This window comes from Myxocyprinus asiaticus, chromosome 36 (assembly GCF_019703515.2).
Source record: "Myxocyprinus asiaticus isolate MX2 ecotype Aquarium Trade chromosome 36, UBuf_Myxa_2, whole genome shotgun sequence".
In the NCBI taxonomy this organism is placed as follows: domain Eukaryota; kingdom Metazoa; phylum Chordata; class Actinopteri; order Cypriniformes; family Catostomidae; genus Myxocyprinus; species Myxocyprinus asiaticus.
In genome coordinates this window covers 2186186-2212885 of record NC_059379.1, presented here as the reverse complement: position 1 = coordinate 2212885, position 26700 = coordinate 2186186, and the positions used below count along the sequence as shown (strand labels likewise).

The 26700-nt window shown below is 37.1% G+C and overlaps 1 protein-coding gene across 2 annotated transcripts in view; it reads right to left on the bottom strand.

Annotated features, from left to right (window-relative positions):
* Positions 1-307: 307 nt before the first annotated feature.
* LOC127426640 (disks large homolog 5-like) overlaps positions 308-26700 on the bottom strand; it is a 63554-nt gene continuing 37161 nt past the window's right edge. For both annotated transcript variants that reach the window (XM_051673572.1, XM_051673573.1), the window contains exons 13-33: positions 26295-26470; positions 26066-26169; positions 22642-22734; positions 21264-22145; positions 20230-20332; positions 19926-20061; positions 19686-19804; positions 16946-17026; positions 16611-16773; positions 15529-15691; positions 14332-14465; positions 13859-14005; positions 13586-13766; positions 11064-11212; positions 10806-10976; positions 10485-10681; positions 8038-8181; positions 6585-6712; positions 6395-6504; positions 4110-4219; positions 308-4022 (exon numbers count right to left, since the gene is read on the bottom strand). In XM_051673572.1, coding sequence (XP_051529532.1) covers positions 3919-4022; positions 4110-4219; positions 6395-6504; positions 6585-6712; positions 8038-8181; positions 10485-10681; positions 10806-10976; positions 11064-11212; positions 13586-13766; positions 13859-14005; positions 14332-14465; positions 15529-15691; positions 16611-16773; positions 16946-17026; positions 19686-19804; positions 19926-20061; positions 20230-20332; positions 21264-22145; positions 22642-22734; positions 26066-26169; positions 26295-26470 — 3595 coding nt within the window. In that variant the 3' untranslated portion in view covers positions 308-3918. The remainder of the gene's footprint in view (positions 4023-4109; positions 4220-6394; positions 6505-6584; positions 6713-8037; positions 8182-10484; positions 10682-10805; positions 10977-11063; positions 11213-13585; positions 13767-13858; positions 14006-14331; positions 14466-15528; positions 15692-16610; positions 16774-16945; positions 17027-19685; positions 19805-19925; positions 20062-20229; positions 20333-21263; positions 22146-22641; positions 22735-26065; positions 26170-26294; positions 26471-26700) is intronic.

Sequence of the window (26700 nt, the reverse complement as noted above, 5' to 3'; positions counted from 1 at the left end):
TTTTATAAAATTATAAGCGTCACATTTCTGCCTTTAAACCCTCCAAAAATTGGCCCCATTGACTTCCATTGTAAGTGTCTCACTTGAACCTCCATTTTTGCTTCCCCCCCCAAAGTCTAAATTAATTTTTGATGTAATCAACATTGACACAAATGCTGTCGATTGAGCTTAACTTGTACTGAATCCGGAATATTCCTTCAACTCAAAAACTCAAAATAAATTTTCCCTGTTCAAAGAAAAAAAGCCAAATTAATTTTACACAAAATGAACACACCCCAAAATAAAATTAAAGCAGTAATATATGCTGTCATGTTTCATTTAGTCTTTATTAATGCAACAATTACAAAATCATATGTATTTTCTCATAGAGTTCTTTAATGTGACAGTACCAGGGTGTTATATAACACAACTACTATTAAAGTCACACAGAAGTGGAATTGTACATTTTTTAAGCTACAAACTCAGTATTATTCAGTAATTATCTGCTCTACTTCAACACCAGCATCATTATTGGCAGTTACGAGGCTGTAATTTAATATTTTCCCTGTTGAGTGGAAGAACATTGACTTTTTCAAAGCATGTTACAGAGGTGACACGTTTCATTGGGCAGAACAGGAAGTGATGTCACAGTGTGCGACTCACGTGAAGCATGATGGCTGTGTTTTACATGTGCTGGTTTAAGTAAACGGGATGACTTGTGTAGTTCCTGAATGAAGATTAATGAATTAATAAAGTAGAAGTGCATAATACAGGCAAAGCAGAGGAAATTATTTGGCACACTTGTTTTTTCGAGAAGGAGATGAGATTTTAAGAAAAAGAATTTAGCGCTGCCTAATACGTAAACTCCCAAATACATTTAAATTAGAGTTAAAAATGAAACATTAAATTGACAGTAAAAATAATCCGAGCATATAGTAAAATTATCATGCAGCAGATTGCATTTTGCATTTAAATAATAAAGTACACTTAAAGGGGAAAAAAAAAATACAAGAACTGCTACATTAAAGCTTAAAGGCACAGTTCACCTCCCGAAAACGGTCATTTATTCACCCTCACATCAAACCCGTATGACTGTCTTCCGTGCAACACAAACAACGTCCACGCTGCTCGTTCATTCTGCCTAATATCTCTTTACGAGTAAATGAACAGAATTTTCATTTTACGATGAACGTACCTTTCAACACAGAGAACAGATAAAAAGCGTAATAGTATTTTTAACGTCAGAAAACGCAAATGTGTTTCAAACTACCATGCACCGATGACTTGGTTTAGTGTGCTCTGATTGGATCAGATACATGAAGTTAAACATTCAAGTAAGCTGCTTCATAAACATCAGCCCTGTAAACATGAGAAACTACAGAAAAGTCCTCATAAATTAGTGTTACCACAGAGAAAGCAAATCAAACAGTGATTGGGAGATATTGCTTTTTCGGTCACGTCTGCTGACCGCTGCCTGAGAGGTCATGTGTGTTGTGTTGCGTTCGGGGCTGGGTAATATAGCGACATTTTTTCAGCCTTGATATGATATGCAATATATATCTGACAAAACGTATTTGGGCCGAAATGGTTTTAAAGGATGATTTTTGGGTTATTCTACGTCAAATAAACCAAGTTTTAGGAACGTCCCCAGCTAAAAATTTTGATTTCGTTAATACTTTTTCTGAACAAAGATGAACATAAATGATGATGAAAGCCAAAGGTTTTAATATTAACTGAATAATCCATTATTTTGTAGAGGGGGGCCAAAATGACAATTTTCACCTGTGATTTTGGCGCAAAACTACAGGTCAAAAATCTAACCTTAGAAAGGAGTCAGCATCATGATTTTATTTTTACACAGAGATTGGTAGATCTATAACTAAAATCAGTTGACTTCAGAAGCTCTTGTTGCATTATACACCAATGGTGTGAGTCCAAATATGGGAAAAACACTATTTTTGTGTCATTTTTCCAAAGTTGGAGTGCCTATAACTCCAGAAGTATTAAAGATATCCGAATATCCTTTTAGATGCTGGTTCAGAACAAACTTTTCTTTTTGTATCCTCATTTTTAAGTCCATATATGGTTAAGTCCCAGAGATACGGGGCTCTGAATGTGGCTCTGCGCGTAAATTTATCTGTTTTGAATGGGCGAAAACCAACTGTGGGACTCGTGGTATGACGCTAATTTTTCTTGTCCAACAAAACAAAAGTCTGAAGTACAAATAATGTAAAAAAATAAAATAAAATAATCTGCAAAAATGATCATTTTGACCCCCCACAACATGAAGGATTACTCAGTAAATATTGATCCATGGCATTCAGTATTTTGCCTTTCATTGTCATTTATTTCACCAGTAAAAAAATAAAATACTAATAATTTTTAAAGTGGGGATTTCTGGTTGAGTTCACACAGAATAAATCAGTGAAACCATCATTTAACCCACTCAGCCATTGTTGCCACATACTGTATATTCAAAACATTTAATGTAAAATATGGTAAAAAAAAAAAACAACGAAAAATCTGTCGGTAGTTACAAATAATCAAGGCATGTTTTTCACTAAATGAACTCAAGAAAGAGATAAATTTAATTATTTTCATTCATATGCTCCAACATAATACAAGTAAAAAAGAGCAATATTTACTGACATATATATATATATATATATATATATATATATATATTTTACTAAACATTTGAATACATGAAAAATGCCACACACTCTGTGAAAATACAGTATTTAAGTGATGATGCAAACGAATCATTGTATCACTCATGAATTGATTAATAATTCAGAACTGATTCAGTTTTGAGCTGATTCACAGAAATGAATCAACAACATGTTTGCTACTTAAAGGGATAGTTCACCCAAAAATGACATTTTTAAAAGAATTTCAACTCTGTAGGTTCACACAATGCAAGTGAATCCGAACTCTGAAGCTCTAAAAGCTCTATAAAGGCAGCATAAAAGTAATCCATAAAACTCCAGTGGTTTAATCCATGTCTTCTGAAGCGATATGATAGGTGTGGGTGAGATAGGTGGGCCCTTGTTTACTATATATCTCCACTTTCAAACAGCCCTCCTAAGCGCTCTTCTCTCCTAAGAGTTCTTCTTTTGTTTTTGGCAATTCACATTCTTCATGCATATCGCCACCTGCTGGTCAGGAAAGAGAATTTATAGTAAAAAAAGGACTTAAATAGTGATCTACTGATCTGATCTCACCCACACCTATCATGTCGCTTCTAAAGACATGGATTAAACCACTGGAGTCTGTATGGGTTACTTTTATGCTATCTTTATGTGCTTTATGGAGCTTCAAAGTTCTGGTCACCATTCACTTGCATTGTATGGACCTACAGAGCTGAAATGTTCTTCTAAAAATCTTCATTTGTGTTCTGCAGAATACAGAAAGTCACACATCTGGGATGGCATGAGGGTGAGTAAATGATGAGAGAATTGTCATTTTTTAGTGAACTGTTCCTTTAAGTGTGAATGTTTGTTTTTAACGCCATTCCGGCTTCTATAGCCATTTTCATGTCGGAATCCAGATTAACGTAAAAAACGTATATGATAAAAACTCAAAAGCTGATTCTGGACTGACTTCGTTAAATAAGTGAAATAAGTGAGACATTATTAAAGCATCTCGGTCTTGATGCTCAAGGAAGGATCACAGAACTAGTCTAGTGGCACCGTCTTCCGGAAGCTCGTGGCCAGATAAAAAGCACATGAGAATCATTGCGATATTCACAATGCTGCTACATTTGCCAACCAATCATTGTGTATCTATATCATGAATATTCGATATATCGCCCAGCCATAGTTGTGTTGTAGTGAGTTTCAGAGCTGTTGTTTACAGCAGAGGAGTGTCTGTGTTGTAAGTTTGCAGGTGAATGTGTTGCTTTAATAGTGGTAGACCGTTCTAAAGTCGCATGTTTATTCACGTGGTTCCGTCGGGAATCCAGAGAACTTTGTTCTGTTCCTGGTCCACTACGGCCATGACCTGTGTGCATATGCTGGACAGACTTCCGCCCTGGACGACACCTGCAACACAACAGCATCATCACAAATCACACTCCAACATCTCCTGTCATGTGATTAAACAAGTAAATGTGCGTATGCGTCGCAAACCTGTGAAGTATTTGCTGTAGTCTTGTTCGATCCTCTGCGCCGATTCGAACTGCTCTTTGGAATGTTTTTGTGACACTTTATCTCGCAGATACACGGGATCTTTCTGCTCCCTGAGAAAATACAACATACAAATGAATCACAAATCACAATAATAAACACGTCGAACTTCATAAACTCCATCTTCATAAAGTCTGGTCTACATTGCAGTTTATTATGTCTAAGAACCGCATGTAAACCGACCAATCACAGTTCATTTTGCTTTCATGCACCTGTTAGGGGTGGGGTTAATCTGAAATACTTAATTCCACACTAATAAACCAGAAGGGCTTGGAAAAAATGTCATACTCCAATATCGCTTTTTCACTTTTATTTTAACCCTTGGTTACTGTTCATTACAGGCTGACACTTTTACTGTTCTGGGTCAGATTTGATCTGGATACAGTAATCAACTATTGAAATTATTTTTTATAAAGGAAATCAATTTCAATAAATTCATGACATTAAACTTTTACATTTCATCTAGACTTTGATGGTATTTAGACTTATTTTGATTTTTTTTATATTAATGTTTTTTTTTAAATAAACATTAATTTCACTTTTGTAAAAACAAAAATTTAATTAATCTGGTAAATGAAGAAAATATCAGATTGCATCAAGCTTTGAGCACTTGCTGCCATTCGTTGAAAAAAAACAAAAAACAAAACATGACATGCAATAACAATAAAGGCCAGCAGGTGGCTTCAGTGATCCATTTATTTAGATGGGCCTAGTCTCTGTAACCTCATGTTGAAACAAACTTATTTTCGAGATTTATTTCACAAGTTATGAATTTGGATATACACTTACACATCATCACTATTATTTGCAATGTTTAGCTTTTTTTTTTAAGTGTCAGTTCTTGCAATAATGCTACATTTTGCTAAGTCAAACCTGAGGTATTATGAAAAGAACAAGTCATTTTGTTACCTATTATTTATTTCAGACATCAAACATAGAAAATCAATAACTCAGAGTAATTAAATAAAAAAATGTCAATAAAACAAACAGCAATAAACAGATATGAATAGCAAAAAAACAGTGAAAATACAATGTGTACAAATGTGTGTCTGTGCTGCATTGTGGCCGATTTGTATTTGACACATTTTTTATTTTTTTTAAATTGCTCTGCATTGTAGTTTCAAATTCATTTCTGCGTGTGTGTGTGTGTGTGTGCTAGTGTGTTCTGTATTGAGGATTGTTAAAGTGGGTGTGATCTACATTGTGGCTGAGTCATTCATTTTTATTTGATATATAAAAAATTAAAAAAAGCTCTGTGTTATAGTCTCACCCATTAATTTCCAATGGTGGGTCAAATTTGACCCTGAACAGTTAGAGTCAGACTTTATTTTGCAACCAATAAGACTCATCAAATCAAGTCCAGTTTTTTATTTTTGTGTGTTCAGATGGCAAGTGGAGGGAAAGTCATTCAGCCATGTACTGCTCCAATGAAGGAAACCATTTTTAATTATAAAAAAAAAAAAAAAGTCAGGGGTAGCTCAGCGAGTATTGACACTGACTACCACCCCTGGAGTCGCGAGTTTGAATCCAGGGTGTGCTGAGTGACTCCAGCCAGGTCTCCTAAGCAACCAAATTGGCCCGGTTGCTAGGGAGGGTAGAGTCACATGGGGTAACCTCCTCGTGGTCGTGATTAGTGGTTCTCGCTCTCAGTGGGGCGTGTGGTAAGTTGTGCATGGATCGCGGAGAGTAGCATGAGCCTCCACATGCTGCGAGTCTCCGCGGTGTCATGCACAACAAGTCACGTGATAAGATGCATGGATTGACGGTCTCAGAAGCGGAGGCAACTGAGACTTGTCCTCCGCCACCCGGATTGAGGTGAGTAACTGCGCCACCACGAGGACCTACTAAGTAGTGGGAATTGGGCATTCCAAATTGGAAAAAAAAAAAAGAAAAAAAAAGTCAAATGGGTCAAAAGTGACCGAACAATAACGGAAGGTTAAAGCTGACTTCAATTTTAGTTGTGTTGATCATTATATCTATTAAATATTAATTGAACTGCCTAGTTTGGGCCCTGTTAATTTTTAAAATGAATATTTTCATAATGTACCAAGTCAGAGGGTTCCTTGTATCATTGAACATTCGCTGAGATCTTCCAGATTGGACATTATAACTGAATTATACCCAAATAAATCAGAATCGAATCAAACTGTATCGAAATCTGAATCAGAATCGGGAATCTGTATCGATACCCTGCCTTATAAACAAGCATTAAAAATGACTTTACTTACTTGATCTGCTTGGCATTTTTGTATCGTATGAAAATGACGATGGGGTAAATGTTTACGACATGCAGGCGCTCAATGGCGTGTGGTGCGATGTCGAGCAGACAGTGACAGTCCTGAGAGAAAGAGACAGCATGACATCAGCAGTGAGACAGCTGAGAGAAAATGAAGCTTTCAATGAAGAATTGTCCCTCACCTTATCTGTCATTTCCTTCACGGACGCTACTGTGGTCACATCAAAGTGTCCGCTCCGCCGCTTGTAATCGATGAAGAGACAGTCTTTGACCCCTCGCTCAATGGCCTGCTGGGTCGCCTTCATTCCCTCTGAGCAATACAGAGAGAGTGGGTCGATAAAGTTGACATTGAGGCTTTTAAGTCTAAAATAACTACCATTAAGTGTACAGTGTAAACTCTCCCCAGACAAAAAATAAATAAAATCTGTATTCAGTAACTTGGTGGGGGCTTTTATTTTTTTTACTAATTAATTCCACATGCACAATGCAAGTTTAGCCAATCACAACAGAGTGCATTTGGCTGGTTGACATGAAATACTTTTAGGAAATTGACATGCGATGTAATGTGCTAAATTACATCGGAAACTATTTTTAAACAGCATTTTGATATTCTTTTATAATTATGCATGAAGCTTTTACAACCTCATAATTTTAGAGACAACATGGAATATTAAAGGGATAGTTCACCCAAAAATGAAAATTCATCATTTACTCACCCTCTTGCCATCCCAGATGTGTAGGACTTTCTGTATTCTGCAGAATACAAATTAAGATTTTTAGAAGAATATTTAAGCTCTGTAGGTCCATACAATGCAAGTGAATGGTGACCAGAACTTTGAAGCTCCAAAAAGCACATAAATGCAGCATAAAAGTACTCCAGTGGTTTAATCCATGTCTACAGAAGTGATATGATAGGTGTGGGTGAGAAAAAGATAAATATTTAAGTCCTTTTTTACTATAAATTCTCCACCCTACCCAGTAGGTGATGATATGAACGTAGAATGTAAATCGCCAAAAACAATTGAACTCTTAGGAGGGCTGTTTGAAAGTGGAGATATATAGTAAAAAAGGACTTAAATATTGATCCGTTTCTCAACCACACCTATCATATCACTCCTGAAGACCTGGATTAAACCACTGGAGTTGTATGGATTACTTTTATGCTGCCTTTATGTGCTTTTTAGAGCTTCAAAAGTTTACACCCTGTTGACTTGCATTGTATGGACCTACAGAGCTGAGATATTCTTCTAAAAATTTTCACTTGTGTTCAGCAGAAGAAAAAAAGTCACATCTGGGATGGCATGAGGGTGAGTAAATGAGATAAATGGAATTTTTTGGTGAACTAACCCTTTAAAATTTTAATTTGTCACTACAGGATCATTTAAAATGAACTAGTAAAAGGCAAAATGGTGTTGAGAAAACTCAGCACCTAAAATTATCACTTTCCCTTATATATTCTTATCAAAATTTTGACATGTCTAAAAGGAACAGCAGCAGATAAATGGACTTAATAGGGAAAATGTGAATTATGTCAATGTTGCTTCATCTGAATTCATTTACAGCAGTTTCAACAAGTTAAAAACACTGCAATGCCTGTTTATGTCAAGTGTTGGTGATGATGCGAGCAGATCTCACCAGGTAAACAGCGGCAGTATTTCCCAGGTGCCCCTCTGAGCAGCATGTCTTTGACTGGCTCGACAAGAGGCCCCAATATCAACACCGGCCTGCGATTGGTCGATTCCACTTTCTGCACACGCTGATAGGCCACGCTTAAACAATCTGAACATACATAATTAATGAGTTTTACTGTGTTATTTGCAGTGGACTCACTGTTTCTACACAAAGTGTGAAATCTTCAAAATTGCTCCATTTCAAAAACTAGTGAGCGGACTACATAGAGCATTTTTATACAACACATGTATAGGCCTGGGCGATAGGGTGATCAGATATCGATGATGTCTGACAAATATCCTGATGCCGATGCTAACTGACAGACAATGTTCAACAATATCTGGAAATGACAAAACCACGGAGCTGGGAATTCACCACAAGTATTATATAGCCCATAGTTTAAAATTAGCACCTGTGAGTCGCGATCTGCCAAATGCATGTAGCCTATAAGCGCAGTGGCGGGTAATTTTGCTCATCTGTTCGCCACTGTGGTGGACGACCTGCAAGACGTCTCGGAGTGACACGTCAAGAAATGCTGTTAGACACAAAGACACGTGCTTGTAGAAACACACTTTATTATATTTTTAAGAACAGATGACAGAAAAGCCGTCAATGCTTGTGTCTGATTCGCTGTTTGTTCAGAGGCGTGCAGCACGAGCCTGTTTCGTGGAACGCGCATGTAGATTTCTCACTCTTTCTTTTCTGTTTTAGTCGTCTGAAAACCGTTTGCAAGAATAGTGTCATCTATGAGAACGCTGCAAATGACCATCTCAGGAGGTGCTCGGAGTAAAGTTCGCTTTATTTCCACAGAACAGTCCGAGCTTAACATGCATTCTGAATGCAACTCTGCAGTTCACAAATCATAAAATAGTACAAAAACACCTTCAATCTGAAATTGATTTATATTTCAGTTATCATTAATATAATGTTTACATTTATAATATATTTCCGTGGGAGCCTGGGTAGTTCAGTGGTAAAATACGTTGGCTACCACCCCTGGAGTTTGCTAGCTCGCTAGTTAAAATACCAGGGCATGCTGAGTGACTCTAGCCAGGTCTCCTAAGCAACCAAATTGGCCCGGTTGCTAGGGAGGGTAGAGTCACATGGGGTAAACTCCTTGTGGTCGCTATAATGTGGGGCGTTCTCGGTGGGGCGCGTGGTTGCAGTGGTGGATGGCGTGAAGCCTCCACACACGCTATGTCTCCGTGGCAACGTGCTCAAGCCACGTGATAAGATGCGTGGGTTGACGATCTCAGACGCGGAGGCAACTGGGACTCGTCCTCCGCCACCCGGACTGAGGCGAGTCACTACGCGACCACAAGGACTTAAAAGCACATTGGGAATTGGGCATTCCAAATTGGGAGGAAAAAGGGAAAAAAAAAATGTAAGTAATTGCCCAAATGTTGTTGTAGACCTATACTTGCGTGACGGCAAAAGAGAGGGGGTTAAATAAAATTTTTTTGTTATTTTTAAATGCTTTTTCATTTAGTTTGAAGTGCAATATGAATTTTACAAATATCTCTGGATTACGTTTTTAATTTTATAATGAATTGATTTAATTTTGAAAGCAAAATCAATAAAGCAAAAATATTACATCCGCCCTCGGCAGTGGGATTGATGATGTAATCGGATATCGCCCTTATTGGGGGCCCTATCGTGATATACAAGAAATATAACCATAATATTTTTATAAAAGAAATCAATCACAGTATATGATTACACTGACAATCCTCCTGCCCCACCGCCAAGGGATTGGTGGTTAAAATTATTGATTTTGATTTAAAAATTGCATGTATTTATTGAAACATGCTCCATGGTTTTGTCTTTTCCCGATATTGTCGATCATCGTCTGTAGTTATCGGCATCGGGATATTTGTCAGCTATCGTCGATATCCGATCACATCGTCCTATCGCCCAGCGCAACACTCGATGTGAAGGCTTTACCAAACAGCAGGCATCAAAAATATGCAACCTTCTAAGATTTTGTTTTAGCCAAATTCTAAGGCATCATCTCAAGTATCATTCATGCAGAAGACTGTCCCAAAATGCAGTGACGAACTGAGGGTGGTCGATTACAAACATTTACTTCAATGTCAACATTAACAACATATTAACGTCAAACTCCACTGAAATCAATAGCAAGACGAGTCTTCCATGTGCTTCACGAGAGCACTATTATTTGTGTGATGCACAAATGTGTGAGTTGCTGCTTACGTCTTTTAGAGGGTTTATTTAGTTCAGGATGCTGCCTTAGAAGGTAGATGTCTATGTAGGTAATCAACAACCAATCAATTCACTTGGTTTAGAAAAGAGCTAATGCTTCCCATAAAACACTGGACTCTCCGTTTGTAGGGTTTGACATGTTAGTATGTAGTGTGTGTGCTGGATGTAAAGACAGAGAACCGTCTCACCCTCCATGTACGGCATGGAATCCGTGCTGATGGCATCGGCCGCAGGGGCATCGCGGCCGTCTTTGGAGCTGTTGCGCTTGTGTTTGAGTTTACGACGAAAGAACGACCGACGTGCCACGGCCGATAGAGTTTTACCAGAACCGCTGTCATCTTTGCTGTCAGTGACGCTGAATCGCCGTTGCGAGTCTTGGTCAATCCTACACACGTACAACAATAACATCATTACACAACTTATCAATTAAACACAATCCGAGATGTTTGCTTTAAATTCATTTTAAACAAAATCAGGGGTCATTACATGAATACTGGATAAAGACATACATGCACTTGCTGGGCACGTGTCCTTGCACCATTTTCTGAGCATTCTCGTCCAGTTGCCATGCCAACCAGTAGCCGAAATTTCCCATGGGCAGTGTGTCGTCCACATAGAGAATATCATCCTTCTTAAAACTCAACTCGTGCTCCAACTCACCAACATGGTCAAACAACGCCCTGAACGCATGAGAATACACATCATTAATCTTTAAGTCATTCCAGAGTGACTCTTTCCACTCAACCAGACAGGGAAGAGTGTGTTACCTGATGTAGAATCCATCTCCAGGTGTGTCTTTAATCCTCCTGAAGTGTTCGAGTCGGTTCTGGACTCTGAGGGTGACGGTCTCTGCTGGTTTCAGGATCTCTAGATAAACCTCCTCAGCGGTTTTATTCTTCAAACTTACTGAGTTACACTGCAAACCAGAAATAACAACACAACACCATATTAATCACACAGTTAGCCTATACCGCGAATAAAACTTTACATGAAGTTGTCGTCTTTCTGATGTACCCTACAGCTTAAATGTTTGTATTCCTCTGAAATAGCTAAACCAATACAAAAGTGTATATTATATATGTAAATTAAAATGATAAACTTCCAAGGAAAATTCTTCTATCCTTTTCTCCTAACCAGCCACAGCATCGCGTGACAAGACTGTCAATTCACTTGCGTTCTTTTTTTACGCTGTGTTTGTGTGGCATCTGCAGTGATTTTTTTTTTCTCCACATTTAAATCTTCCTAACTTCCTATGAAGCTCTGCAGATTCTTTGTGATTTTAAACAGATTTACAAGGTTCCCATGGTCGTGGAAAACCTGGAAATATCAGAGAAATTTAAAATTGCGTTTCCAGGGGGGCCTGGGTCGCGAGTTCGAATCCAGGGTGTGCTGAGTGACTCCAGCCAGGTCTCCTAAGCAACCAAATTGGCCTGGTTGCTAGGGAGGGTAGAGTCACATGGGGTAACCTCCTCGTGGTCGTGATTAGTGGTTCTCGCTCTCAATGGGGCGTGTGGTGAGTTGTGTGTGGATCGTGGAGAGTAGCATGAGCCTCCACATGCTGTGAGTCTCCGTGGTGTCATGCACAACGAGTCACGTGATAAGATGTGCGGATTGACGGTCTCAGAAGCGGAGGCAACTGAGACTTGTCCTCCGCCACCCGGATTGAGGTGAGTAACCGCGCCACCACGAGGACCTACTAAGTAGTGGGAATTGGGCATTCCAAAATGGTGAGAAAAAAAATAATAATTTAATTGTGTTTCCAGGGCTGGATAAGTCATAGAAATAAAAGGAATATTCCAGGTTCAATACAAGTTAAGCTCAACTGATAGCATTTGTGGCATAATGTTGATTTCCACTAAAATTAATTTCGACTCGTCCCTCCTTTTCTTTTTTATAAAAGCACAATTGTGTGTTCCAGTGAGACACTTACAATGGAAGTCAATGGGGTCAATCTGTAAACATTAAAATACTCACTGTTTCAAAAGTATAGACACAAGACATAAACAATATGTGTGTTAAAATGATTTCAGTGTGATAAAATCACTTACTAACCGCATCTGTTGTAAAGATATAGCCAATTTTTTACTCCGTTGCCATGACGACTTAATGCCATAAACCCTAAAACAACTGCAAAGACAACTTCACAGCTCAAATAACACATGAGTTTTAACAGAAAAATTTATGCAAGTGCTTTTATAAAATTATAAACTTCACATTTCTGCCTTTAAACCTCCAAAAAATGACCCCATTGACTTCCATTGTGTCTCTCACTGTTACCCAGATGTTTTTGGTTTTTTTTAAGGAGGGACGAGTCGAAATTATTATTTGTGTGGTAATCAACATTATAACCTGGAATATTCCTTTAATAATAAATAATAATTAAAACTCATGAAAATTCCTATAGTAAATATATATATTTTTTTTCTAATTACGCTCAGCTCTTAAATATTACATCAGCTCGAAATTGCTCTTTTTGAGAAAATACATGATACATAAAAATTTTTAATTTTAATTTTAAAACCAATTAAGAACAAATAAGAGTAAAAGTAATAAAAAAAATTTAATAAATAAGAAAAGTAATAGAAAGCTGTTAAATAAAATACACACAACTGATTATATTAAAATAAATTTAGTGTTTAAAGCATTGAATTTTTTTTTTATTTCATAACATTTCATTATTATTTAAAGTTCATCTATGCCGAGCCTATTCATTTATATTTTTAACTATAACCACAACTAGAATTTGCTGGTCCAGGATGAGATATCTGCTTCTATGAGTATCTATAGAGTATATACATTATAGAGTTAAATTTAAAGTATTTCAAAATCTGTGATTAATCACAAATAACTATGAAAAATCAAGCCATTATTCGCGAATAAATATGTTAATCGACTATTAGCCCTAATATACATACATAGATACTATATATTTTTGTCATGTTGGCTTTTTAAAAATTTACAAATTCTGCATTCTATCAATTAATATGTCTTCAAATTACATAATAATGACATGAGCTGTCACTGTTTGAAATTAACTTGTACTAACCGCATAGAAACGTTTTCATTTCAAGCACTTTTTAAGCACAAAACAAGCTGATTTTACAGGTATTCCAGTACTTACATTTCTTAAAGCTAAATTCAAGCACTCTGTGCACTTCAAGAACCTTGTGCGAACCCTGTATTTATGTCTCTATTTTATACGTTCAGGTGGACGCATAAAGCAAGATTTTAATTTTCTCTGTGCACATGACAATAAAGAACTGGATGTCTCTTCTCATCTCGTCAGTACCTCCAATATAATGTCTCCAGGCTGCAGACCAGCAGCTCCTAAAGCAGGACTGTCCTCCTCCAGACTCTCCACGAAAACACCTGTCAGGTTTCCACCACAGAGCTTCAAGCCCAGATCCACCTGTGTCTTCCTCAACACCACCTGCCTCGGCTCCGGCTGTTTCCCGGCCTCACTCCGGTCTCTGGCCAATCACAGAGCAGAGAACACAGTTAGACCAATCAGAGCAGTGGGCGTGGCCACAACGCATGTCAATAAGATACATTTATTTAGTACCTGATGACACTGTGAGGACTGGATGTGGCCAGTTTAGAGGGCGGGACCATGTTGCCTTCATCGTGTTCACTGAGCGCATCTACGTTGGAATGCGTGTCGGGTGTTCCGGGTGTCGAGTGAGAGCTTATGGACGATTCCATACGGGAGCTGACATCAAAACACACACAAAGCATGACCATTAACTGCAGAAAGCAAGTTATTAAAGCTATTAAAGGATTCATATTCTACACTTTTTGTAGCATGTATTTTTTTTTCACCCTGAAGTCCACTTATAAGTTTTCTTGCACCAAAAACAGACATAATTTAATTTTGCAACACCACTTTCCGACCTCTCTCTGACCCTCAGAATTAAACAGGCTGTTTTTGCTGCTGTACCTTTAAAACTGAAGTGTGTCTTTATATGTCAAGGCAACTATAAGTAGTTGATTTCTTCTCTTTCAAAATATAGCTCTGTTGAAAATGTGTGTGGGTACCTCGAGTGAGAGTGATTGCCCAGTTGGTACATGTGCGGGTTGTATTGTGCCAGTATAGTGATGGTGTCACACTGCTGGCCTATGATGAGTCTCGCCTGCTGCTCTGTGGCGTTCCTCAGATTAATACCGTTAAACTACACACAGAAACAGATAAGATGCTCACATATGCATTTAGGATTCCAATTTAACCCTTGTGCACTGTTCGATCAATTTTGACCAAAATAAATTTTGTTTCTTTAATAAAAATGGTATACTTCATCTGAGTGGCTCAAGGCTTGGCTACTTTTCCTTCATTTGCCCTCTAAATACACACTTTTTTTGGACTGGATTCGACGAGTTTAGGTGGTGTGACAAAAACAAAAAAACACACATGTTGGTCGTAGTCGTATTTGATAGGAAAGGAATGGGCAACACTTTAACACATCCACAGTGCAGATCACATGCACACACGCACACACGCACACACACACACACCTTCAAACACACACAGGAATGAATGGTTGCAACTATAACACCTTTTTTCCAGGTTTTTTTATTTTTCAAATAAAATCAGTAATTCAGCCACAATGCAGAACACACACACAAATTTATCTTGCTACAACCAGAAATGAATTAGTGGGTCTCTGCTGCCACCTACTGGTTATTCTTGTCATGACATGATTTTCAAGTCGTGTAACTGTTCTTTTTTTTTATTTTTTTTCTTTTTTGCACAAGATGGCAACAATCTGCCCCCAATATAGTACACATTTTCATATTTTCTTCATGTTTCAACTTTTAAAAGTGTAGGTTTTGACTGTAGTGAAATTAAAATACATTTTCTTATCTGCATATGCAAATTAAAGGTGTAATTGAGAAATTTAAAGGTAGCTTTAACGTTTTAACTTTATTGAAGTTAGTGGTATTACATTTCTTTCATAAAAATAAAAAGATTACACATTTATTTTTTTCGATCCAATTTGATTGCGAACAATACATGTGTCATTCTAAAACGAACAGTGCACAAGGGTTAAAAGAACCTCTTCATTGCTCACTGTTAGCCTCAGTCTCCTTTCACTTTAATGTATGAAAAAAAAAAAAAAAAGAGGCATTGAAAGTGAATGGTGACTCATGTGGTCATATGGGTGTGAAACAACATGAGGGTGAATATATTATGACAAAATTGTAATTTGTGGGTGAACTATCCCTTTAAAAACATACCTCGAGAAGCTGATCTCCAAACTCCAGGTGGTGCTGTTGAGCGATGCTACCCGCCGTTACCTTAGAAACAAAAATGCCTCCATTCTCCCCACCCACAATGGAAATGCCCAGAGGTTCCGCCCCTTTGGGGATGGTGACACACCGTGGCTCCTCTATGTACGGCCTGAAAAACAAAAATACATGTTATTTACATACATGAAAAGGCTTATGCCAACATGCATTCATGTTCTCAACAGAGTGCTATAAAAAAAAGTAACAGGTCTAAAACCACCATAATCAATAACATCAATCAATAACAACTCACTGCACATGCATTAGTTTCTACTTGCAGGTTTGTCACTTACATTGTAATTGCTTCTTTTTTTTTTTCAATATATGTGCCACAAAGCTGTAGTTTGTGACCCAATCTACATTATTCCAAACTTTTGGCCGGCAGTGTATACAACAGTGAGATTCGGTTTTCTAATCTAATTCTAATCTAACAAGCAGAATTCCAAGACTGCTGATATTTATTATAAAAGCACTGGGACACGTCAGTTTGTATTACCCCGCTTGTCTGTGTCCTTAAGAGCTCTAGACAGTCTGTGTCAGCTCAGCAACACACCTGCTTCGTTGTTGTTTGGTACCATTTTATTTAGCAGAACGAAAATAGACAAAATAACTGTCCATATTGTATAAAAGCAATATCACACTTTCAATCCTGCTGTTGTGATTCGCAGCAAAATGGCACTCTTGGGTCATGTGATATTACTACAGGTTATTTTGTGGTTTTCAGGTAGGCCACTATCAGAGTTGCAGAACAAACCTCAGGGTCCGTAAAGACGCAAATCGCGATTTCTGAGCTCGAGATAGCTTCAGGTAAGACCCGTTACGCAACACACATCTGGAGCAGGAAGGAGAAAAGAGAGAGAAATAGACAGACTAGAAAGGAGAACAGGTGTAAAGAAGATTTTATGTAGATAAACTAAAAGAGGAAGGAAAGAATGAACGGCCCAAACTACTAAAGGCTTGAGACAGCTCACAACATGAAGACAAGAGAGGCTAAACTGTTAACTCTAAAAGACGGCTGTTTTGATTTCTACCTGTCTCTTCTCCTGTCTCCTAAAGGCACAGGGCTGACTGACAGCCTGGTCTGGATGGAGATGGAGCCCTGTGATTGGCTGCCGGTGAAGGAGGTGGCGTCCAGAGGAGAGAGGGGCGGAGTTACAAGGCTGGGGCTGCTGCAGTCGGAGTGAGACAGAGATCCTGAAACACGGAGCAAAAACATTCCTTTACTGAAACAAATTCTTACATTTCTGCAAGTTTAGAATCAGAGTATTGTTTACTTGTACATATTTTTAGGTCCTCATGAAGCCATGTAAAAGTACAGGAAGGACACTAACAAACAATGTTTGAATTATCTGCAAGTGATCAGCACCTCTGTCTGAGCCCTGAACAGACCGGGCGTAGCGAGGCGTGGAGGGGATTTTAATGCGCTGTTCCTGATACCGAGACAAACCTACAGAGAAAACACAAACATACTGATTATCAATCACTGATGACAGATTACAGAATGCTTGTCACTGATTATAGATTTTAGATTACCAAATCACAAATTAAAGTTTATAGATTGTCATTTCAAATCTCGCATTAAAGCTTTAAGACCGCCATTTTTTTTTTTAGATTTTAATGAATAATTCAATACATACTGTATTTTAGAAAACCAATCACCGATTAAATTTTTTAAATGCCCATTATCAATCATAGCTCACAGATTTTAGATTACCATATTTTCAGAAAAACAAAGTCGCACCTGGTCAAAATTGAATTATTGAGAGAAAAAAAAAACACAGAAAAGTCTCATCTGTGTATAAATCGCCCTGACAGGTTGCATGCAGCAGGCATTTTTTAAGAATAAATTATGCTAATAAATCGTTTCGGATTATAGGTCAAAGGACCTTTCATGTGATGGAAAAAAAACTATAAAAAAAAATAAAAAAAAACTATTTATAATTGTAAAATATAGTTCCAATCACAGATTGCCAGTGATTTACTACAGATTAGTAAGACTTTTTTCCTATTAAAACTACAGATTTATACTGCCAATCTCAGATTAAAGACTGTAGATTACCATTCACAGATTACCAAATTTAGATTACCAATAATTGACTAAATGTTTTAGATTACTAATGACAGATTACATATTTCAGATTACTAATGACAGATTACATATTTCAGATAACCAATAATTGATTCATTTTTCAGATTACTAATGACAGATTACATTTTAGATTACTAATGACAGATTACATATTTCAGATTACTAATGACAGATTACATATTTCAGATTACCAATAATTGATTAATTTTTCAGATTACTAATGACAGATTACATATTTCAGATTACTAATGACAGATTACATATTTCAGATAACCAATAATTGATTGTTTCAGATTACTAATGACAGATTACATATTTTAGATTACCAATAATTGATTCATTTTTCAGATTACTAATGACAGATTACATTTTAGATTACTAATGACAGATTACATATTTCAGATTACTAATGACAGATTACATATTTCAGATTACCAATAATTGATTAATTTTTCAGATTACTAATGACAGATTACATATTTCAGATTACTAATGACAGATTACATATTTTAGATTACCAATAATTAATTAATTTTTCAGATTACTAATGACAGATTACATATTTTAGATTACTAATGACAGATTACATATTTCAGATTACCAATAATTGATTAATTTTTCAAATTACTAATGACAGATTACATATTTCAGATTACTAATGACAGATTACATATTTCATATTACCAATAATTGATTAATTTCTCAGATTACTAATGACAGATTACATATTTCAGATTACTAATGACAGATTACATATTTTAGATTACCAATAATTGATTAATTTTTCAGATTACTAATGACAGGTTACATATTTCAGATTACTAATGACAAATTACATATTTTAGATTACTAATGACAGATTACATATTTCAGATTACCAATAATTGATTAATTTTTCAGATTACTAATGACAGATTACATATTTCAGATGACTAATGACAGATTACATATTTCAGATTACTAATGACAGATTAAATATTTTAGATTACCAATAATTTATTAATATTTCAGATTACTAATGACAGATTACATATTTTAGGTGACTAATGACAGATTACATATTTTAGATTACTAATGACAGATTACATATTTCAGATTACTAATGTCAGATTACATATTTCATATTACCAATAATTGATTAATTTCTCAGATTACTAATGACAGATTACATATTTCAGATTACTAATGACAGATTACATATTTTAGATTACCAATAATTGATTAATTTTTCAGATTACTAATGACAGGTTACATATTTCAGATTACTAATGACAAATTACATATTTTAGATTACTAATGACAGATTACATATTTCAGATTACCAATAATTGATTAATTTTTCAGATTACTAATGACAGATTACATATTTCAGATGACTAATGACAGATTACATATTTCAGATTACTAATGACAGATTAAATATTTTAGATTACCAATAATTTATTAATATTTCAGATTACTAATGACAGATTACATATTTTAGGTGACTAATGACAGATTACATATTTTAGATTACTAATGACAGATTACATATTTCAGATTACTAATGTCAGATTACATATTTCAGATTACTAATGACAGATTACATATTTTAGATTACCAATAATTGATTAATATTTCAGATTACTAATGACAGATTACATATTTTAGATGACTAATGACAGATTACATATTTTAGATTACTAATGACAGATTACATATTTTAGATGACTAATGACAGATTACATATTTCAGATTACTAATGTCAGATTACATATTTCAGATTACCAATGACAGATTACATATTTTAGATTACCAATAATTGATTAATATTTCAGATTACTAATGACAGATTACATATTTTAGATTACCAATCACTGACTACATATTTTAGATTTACAGATTTCAGATCATGAATCACTGCTAAAATATTTTAGATTTTCTCACAATTATTGTTATTTTCACTACTATGAGACTGGTGATTGCTACATAAATCAGTGATAGACTTCCTAAGAAGTGTTTGTTTGTGCGTGTTGACCTTTTCTCGCGGTGGAGGGCAGGGAGTTGGTATTATGTACTGATCCACGGGAACTGTCGAAGAATTCACCAGAACGTTTGTGGTTGAGATCCACACTCCAGCGGCCCTGATGCTGTGGACTGGGGTATACGACAACATACAGATATACTCTCTCTCAGCAGAACAGACCTAATGCATCTCACAGGAAAGTTTGTGTGTGTGTGTGTGTGTGTGTGTGTGTGTGTGTGTGTGTGTGTGTACCTGACTTGTGTGTATGTGTGTCCTGGGGCAGATGGTGTATTAGTGGTTTTGACACAGTGACTCCAGGCTGTGTACACTGGGTTTCTCATCACCGCAGTGACAGCAGGGTATGGAGACAGAGTTCTTGGAGTGCCATCTAGACATACACAATTAAATGTTGTCAGAATCACCCATATAAGTAGAAAAAGTGGTTCAATGTGGATAAACAAATAGCTAGTCGCTGAAAAGGAAGTCAGCCAGATTTGTCCATTCTATTTGAGGTGTTAAACTAACATTGTGCAGGTATTTGTGGTGTGAAACTCACGTGGTTGTGCAGGTGAGAAGCCTGTACTATGACGATTTGAACGGAATGGGGAGAAGCGAACCAGATCCACAGGCTCAGGAGAATGTTCATCATGAGAGATGCTCTGCAGCGGAGGAGAGAACATTGAAGAACTGAAACCTGAACTACAGGCAGTACACATTACCTGTGCAGTTTAGGCGAGTTAGTTGCATTCAGTTACAGCGTAGCAACACAGGCGAGTAACGGAGACAGTATGTGTAATGTATTACAGATGACAGAGTCCAAAATTAACACTAGCAAAGCACCAAATGCGAGTTAATGTGGCTTTGGCAAGTGAGTGAAATGCCGATTGGCCGGGAACTTTATTAGAAACTTAAACATTATGCAGTTGAACAAAAATGTGTGGGGAACAAAAAGCACCGTTTTTGAGACAGGAGCAGTTTAAACATGAGACTGACTCATCTCACACGTGATGCTGCGAGTGACACAAAGACTCGTGCTGTTTGACATTAATATGGAAGGTAAAATACACATTTACACACACAAAAAATAATAAATAAAATTACATTATATAGTGTTTCTTCAACTTCAGGCACTTTCATTAAAACAAGATTTCAACTTTCTTTTTTAATATGAAGGTCTACATTTTTTACAAGGCCTTCATCATTTATTTGTGGTATTTTTCAAATGTCTTATGTATAGATTTGACTGTTTCAGCCTTCAGACCCAGATTTAAATACTGATCTGTTTCTCACCCACACCTATCATATCACTTCTGAAGACATGGATTAAACCACTGTGATTACTTTTATGCTGCCTTTTTGTGCTTTATAAAATTTCTACATTTTGGACCCTGTGGACTTGCATTGTATGGACCTACAGAGCTGAGATATTCTTCAAAAAATCTTCATTGTGTTCTTCTGAAGAAAGAAAGTCATACACATCTGGGATGGCATGAGGGTGAGTAAATGATGAGAGAATTGTCATTTTGGTTTAACTTTCCCTTTTTAATAAAAATAATTAAAAACATCTGACAGGTGTTACAGTTACAGTACCTGTGGAACTGGCATCTTCAGGGGAGTGAGACTGCGGCGTTGGGCGGGTGCAGAGTCCAGTCTTCCTCTCCTCATCTCTAGTTCATCTGCACTCTGTCCAGGTAATTCCTCCATAAACGGCCCTCCACCGCCAGACCCCTGTCTCCGAGGAACGTTCCCAATGTGGTCCCTACCTTCAGCATCATGATCGGGTTTATCTCCGAGACCGAGACAGGGTGTGGTCTGAACAGGCGTGGCTGGGGGAGAGCCTGTGGTGATGGTTGAATCGGAGGCGGAGCTTCCCTGCGCTTTGTGTTTGAATTTGAAAGAATCGCTGCGTTTTGGTGGATCGGGTGGGATTTGTGGTGCCCCCTCTGACCAGGAGCTCTGTGGGGAATGTTTGGACATTTGGGACAAATTGGCATAGTCCAGTTTGGATGGTGTTTCTGGCCGTTTAAACATATCTGCTTCAAATATCGACTTCCGCTTCGTTCGAGTCTTAAAAATAGAGAGCGGTGGTACGCTATCGGCAGTTGTCATGGCAATTGCCATCATTTTGGGCCAAGTGCCGCCACTTTGCTTCTGTGGGACACATCTCCAGTCCTGACCCACCTCTACTGTGGTACAGTCACCGGAGGAAACAGGGTGAAATGTCAGAGGTCGTTTAGAGTTTGGATGCGGACAGCAGATCTCATGATAGGGTTCCGGGCGATACAGCGCCACACGCTGGCTGCGCTCGCTCTCGACGTCGCGGGTGGGGCTGTACATGTCTTTATGAGAGTGGCTGCTGATTGGTTGTTTCCTGCAGGGCTGCAGATGGTCTGTCGACTTCCCGTTGGAGTTCCTCTCGCAGTCACGTGGGCTCTCAGCGATACTCTGACCTGACAAACTCTGAGGAAAGAACTGGACAGAGGGCAAAACATTTTTGAAACATGTCAATTTGAAGAAGTTGTTCGTGAATTTTTGAATTTTTTAGACACCCAAGCATTACTGCAAAGGGATTTTAAATGAGTAAACTGATTACATTTGCATTACAATCAATCATAGGACTGTGTTATCCATAAAAAAGCGCTTTTCCATCAAACGGACTGAACGGTTCTTGTTGCTGGATCGATATGGGCTTGTGGACATGGTTATGGTTTCTTTTTCCACCGTTGTGCAGCAAAATCAGGATTAGAATGGACTAAATGGGCGAGTAACAAATGAGTCGCCACATTCCAACAGCATGGTTATCCGTCTGAAGTATTGTTAGCTAAGCGTGCTGAGAATTTAGCACGGAGAACGGTTTGTAATCACACCGTGCTCAAGTGGAAATGCTACTGGAACCGTTACTCACCATGCTCAGAACCATTCGGCGCGATGGTGGAAATACGTTTTAAGTAACCAAATCACGTCTCACCTTTAGGATGGAAAGAGAAACTGATTCTCTGCAGCTCCGCAGAAGATTCTCACATTCACTCGCTGACTTATTATCAAGTGAAATTCCATTTATCTGCCAGAGAAAATAGAACAAATTTTAAATAATCGCATGATAATATACCATGACATATGTTACCTAAGAAATCTTTGATCTGCATGGCTTACATCACTACATTTATTCTAACGAGCCAATACACATGCAAATGGATCTCTGCTCTTGCTACCAATCAGATCTTCTGATGACCGCCCACTTTTTCAGCAGCTTGGGAAGTGTTTTACATTCATTTTCTCCATAGGGATTTCAAAAAATTAATTATCAATAAAGAGTTGAACCAAGCCTTGAACCAAACCAACCAGATCTGAACAAACATTTGATTTGAATAAAAAAAAAAGTATTTGAAAATCGGAAAAAAACAAAAGGTCACCAGTGTAACATTATCTAGCTGGCTAAAATAAATAACACTGTCAAAATTGCAAAAATTATGTTTTGATTAGTCCTGCAAGCATCAGTTAGAATAGGTTGAAAACCCAAAACTTTTCAAATAATTTGAATACTATTTACTAGAGCTGTCAAAGTTAATGCATTAATGCATACAATAAATAAAACAATTTTAACGTACATTTTTCTTAAATCGCGATTAACGCATTTTCTGTAAATAAAGCATAAACCAGCATATACAATGGTTGGAATAAGGCAGAACCTTTGTGATTTGTCCGTCCGGAGTCATTACACTGACGCGCGCACGCACGCACACCAGCTGTTTCAATGATCAAGTGATGGAGAAACGAGCTCTTTAATGCTATTTGTTGTACAAAACAAGCCCAGATGGGACTTGTGACAGAAATCAAGTACTTTGCAGCCTCTGTAAGGTGCATTTGAATTACCACAGAAGCACATCAAGCCATATCTATCACCAAAACCCAGAATAAGATGTTGTTTGCAAGCGCTTTTCATGTGGAGTTCAAAGCAGTGCTTGATGCAAATCATGAACGCGGCTTCACGATTGTTGTAGCAAAGTAGATAGATGCCACAGTCTGCCGACAGATTTATATTGTGGAGGATTAAAATTTAAGAGATTTAATGTCCCCTGCAACGAATACGCAACCTATGGGGACTAGTTCTTTTAATTAGTCAAACTCCCATTTAGACTTTGAGAAACGTTTAATGTTACTTGAATTGGTGCTGTTTTAGTGCATTTCTATCTTTATACAGTGGAAGGCTTTGTTTGGAAAATTTTAATAATGCATTACATTGTTACATACTATTTTGCTTTCTTTCCTAAGAAGGAATAAATGCATTTTGATGGGAAAAATAGTATAGAGTCAAATTTGAGCACTTTCAAAATCTGCGATTAATCACAATTAACTATGAAAAATAATGCGATTAATCGACTGACAGCACTACAAGTTACCCATCGTTTTCCAGCAAAAAAAACATTTTTATGAATTTGTATGTCATAAAGGACATTTAAACTAAAAATAATTATTTTCATATTTGTGGCGTGCCAATAAAAATGTCTGTAGAGCAAGAAAAAAATCTGAACTAGTGACTTGACCAAACCAGCAGAAAACATCCTTCGTGTTGAGGTCTGTAAAGGGACTGGAATCGTAAGGAATTTAACAATTCCGGTTCTTTAATGGCTCCATTAACAATTCTTTTAGTACTACTAAAGAAGAAACATTTGGAAATAAGCAATGCATTTATTATATGAGTATTTAAGCATGGTGTCCCTTCAGCATAGGTGGAAGAACACGCGTTCAAGAAACTTCAATGAAATCGAAAGTCTCTTTTTTTTTTTTAATGGTTCTCGGTAGTGTTGTGCAGCGAAGCAATATATTTGTATCTGTTCATATGACAAAATTATCTGTATCTGTCTCTGTATTCGGATAGAACCGGGTGTGGGCGGGGCTTAAACCGGAAGTGCGTCAAAACTAAATGAAACGCCCATTTTTAAATGTTACTCTTATGCTATATTCCATTTAAGGTGGCAAGTCGGATTTTCCAATTTCCGAACGTCACTTGAAGTCAGAATTCTAACTGGGAAACTCGTGCGGAAATGTTCAACTCCGACTTCTCCGAGATGCAGGAGCGTGACGTCACATAAACCAGGAAGGCACCCAGGAAGATATCTAAAATAAGTGATAAACATTCACTTTTATGAAATAATATTGATAAATCAGTCGAAGTTCCAACATTACATTGATATTAAAGCTTGTTTAACAGATGTTAGCAGAGTAGCAGGTGTTCAAAACATGGTCAGTTATACTCTCTTTTGATAATCGTACACCTGTAACACAAATGCTAGCACTGCAGATTGTTTATGAACTGGGCTGCGGAGGCATCTCTGGTGAGAGTCAAACACCTGTTAAACTAACAGGAGCATTACAGTTTTGTTTCCTTAAATGTCATCATACGAGCATCTGGCAACAGAATGCATTTATGGTTGGAGATTGGAGATATCAAGTAGGAATATCCCACATCCGACTTGAATGGAACACAGCATTACATTTATAGTTTCTATTAATAAAATATGCCTTGTATAATCCTTTTAATAATAATAATAATAATAATAGCCTAATAATAATAATTAATATTATTATTATTATACAATAATTAATAATAATGTTACATTTATACAATGCCTTACCAGAGTTCAAGAACACTTAACATTTTCAAATTTAGCACAGTTTAAAGAAGAAGAAGAAAAAAGATGGGGTTTCAGTTTCTTCGTTTTACATAGGGAGGAATATTCCTAACAGATAAACTCTATGGATCATTTGAATTTTTTTTCTGAATAAAGTCTTAACCAGATAATAACCTTAATCACTGATGTGGATATAAATGTGGTCAACTTTAAGAGACGGATAGACCGGCTCCGACGTCAAATCATCACTTCAGGTCAGGAATTTAACATCGCGCTCATGTTTAGGCGATAAATAAATAAAAACATGAATCACGTGTGAATCGTGTGATACATTAACAGACACTTCAAGAAGTGTTCAACTGTGGAATATGATGTCGTATCTTAATGTTACACTTGACAAGCTCCAGACACGCACAATTATCACAGACCGCAAATTGAGTCGAGACCGCGCCCATCCGATCTGAAATCACACCGTGCATCATAAGGTTTACACTTTAGAAATATTGGCTGCACAGATTCATTAAGTCGTTGCAATTTTGGATATGTTTATTCAAAATGTCACTTTATCATTGTGCTTTTTGGATAATCAGTCATACAAATATTTTTTTCGATTATTCAGATGAATCTGTTATTCATTTTAAAGTCATTATTTGTGCCTTTTCGAATAAGGTATTCGGCTTCGGGCACTTCCCTAGTCCTCAGTTCCCAATCGTAGCCCTGTACAAGATCGATGTAAGGAAATGACACCAGTGTACTCACATTGAGAAGCCGATCCCCCGGACACACAGATCCATCTTTGGCTGCAGGACTGCCTGGAGAAATAGATGATACAAACACACCACTCTCCAACCCAACACCACAATCTGAAATGAAAACAGAGAGAGTTTTGCTTCATACTGCGTCAACATCACAGTATTGAAGACCTGTAAGAAGAAAGTTCAGCAACTTTACAATGAATATATTGAATGGAAAAGACCAGTGAACTGACCTTTGAGACCTGCTACTGTAAGATGAACGGAGGTGACCGTACGTCCTCCCAGAGACTTCCTCCTGCGCACCACCATGTTGATGACTCCGCCCCCACTGAACACGGCCTTTATCACCTGCTTCCTGTCCTTATTGGCCAGATCCACATCGTTTATCTTCAACAACCAATCATTCACTCTGTGGTGAAAATAAAAACAAACATGAGACTGATGCACAGGAGACACAGAATGGTTCACAAAGTACAATATATTGAGTATTCACAATATATTCGCACTGATTTTGCAGGCTATATTATGGAAGTATTTTAATGACAATCGTTTGAAAAAAGTGCGCTGAATTGCTCTAATTACAACATTAAACACATTTACAGTGCTTGCACCACCTAGTGGTGAAGCCTAGTAGCAGCA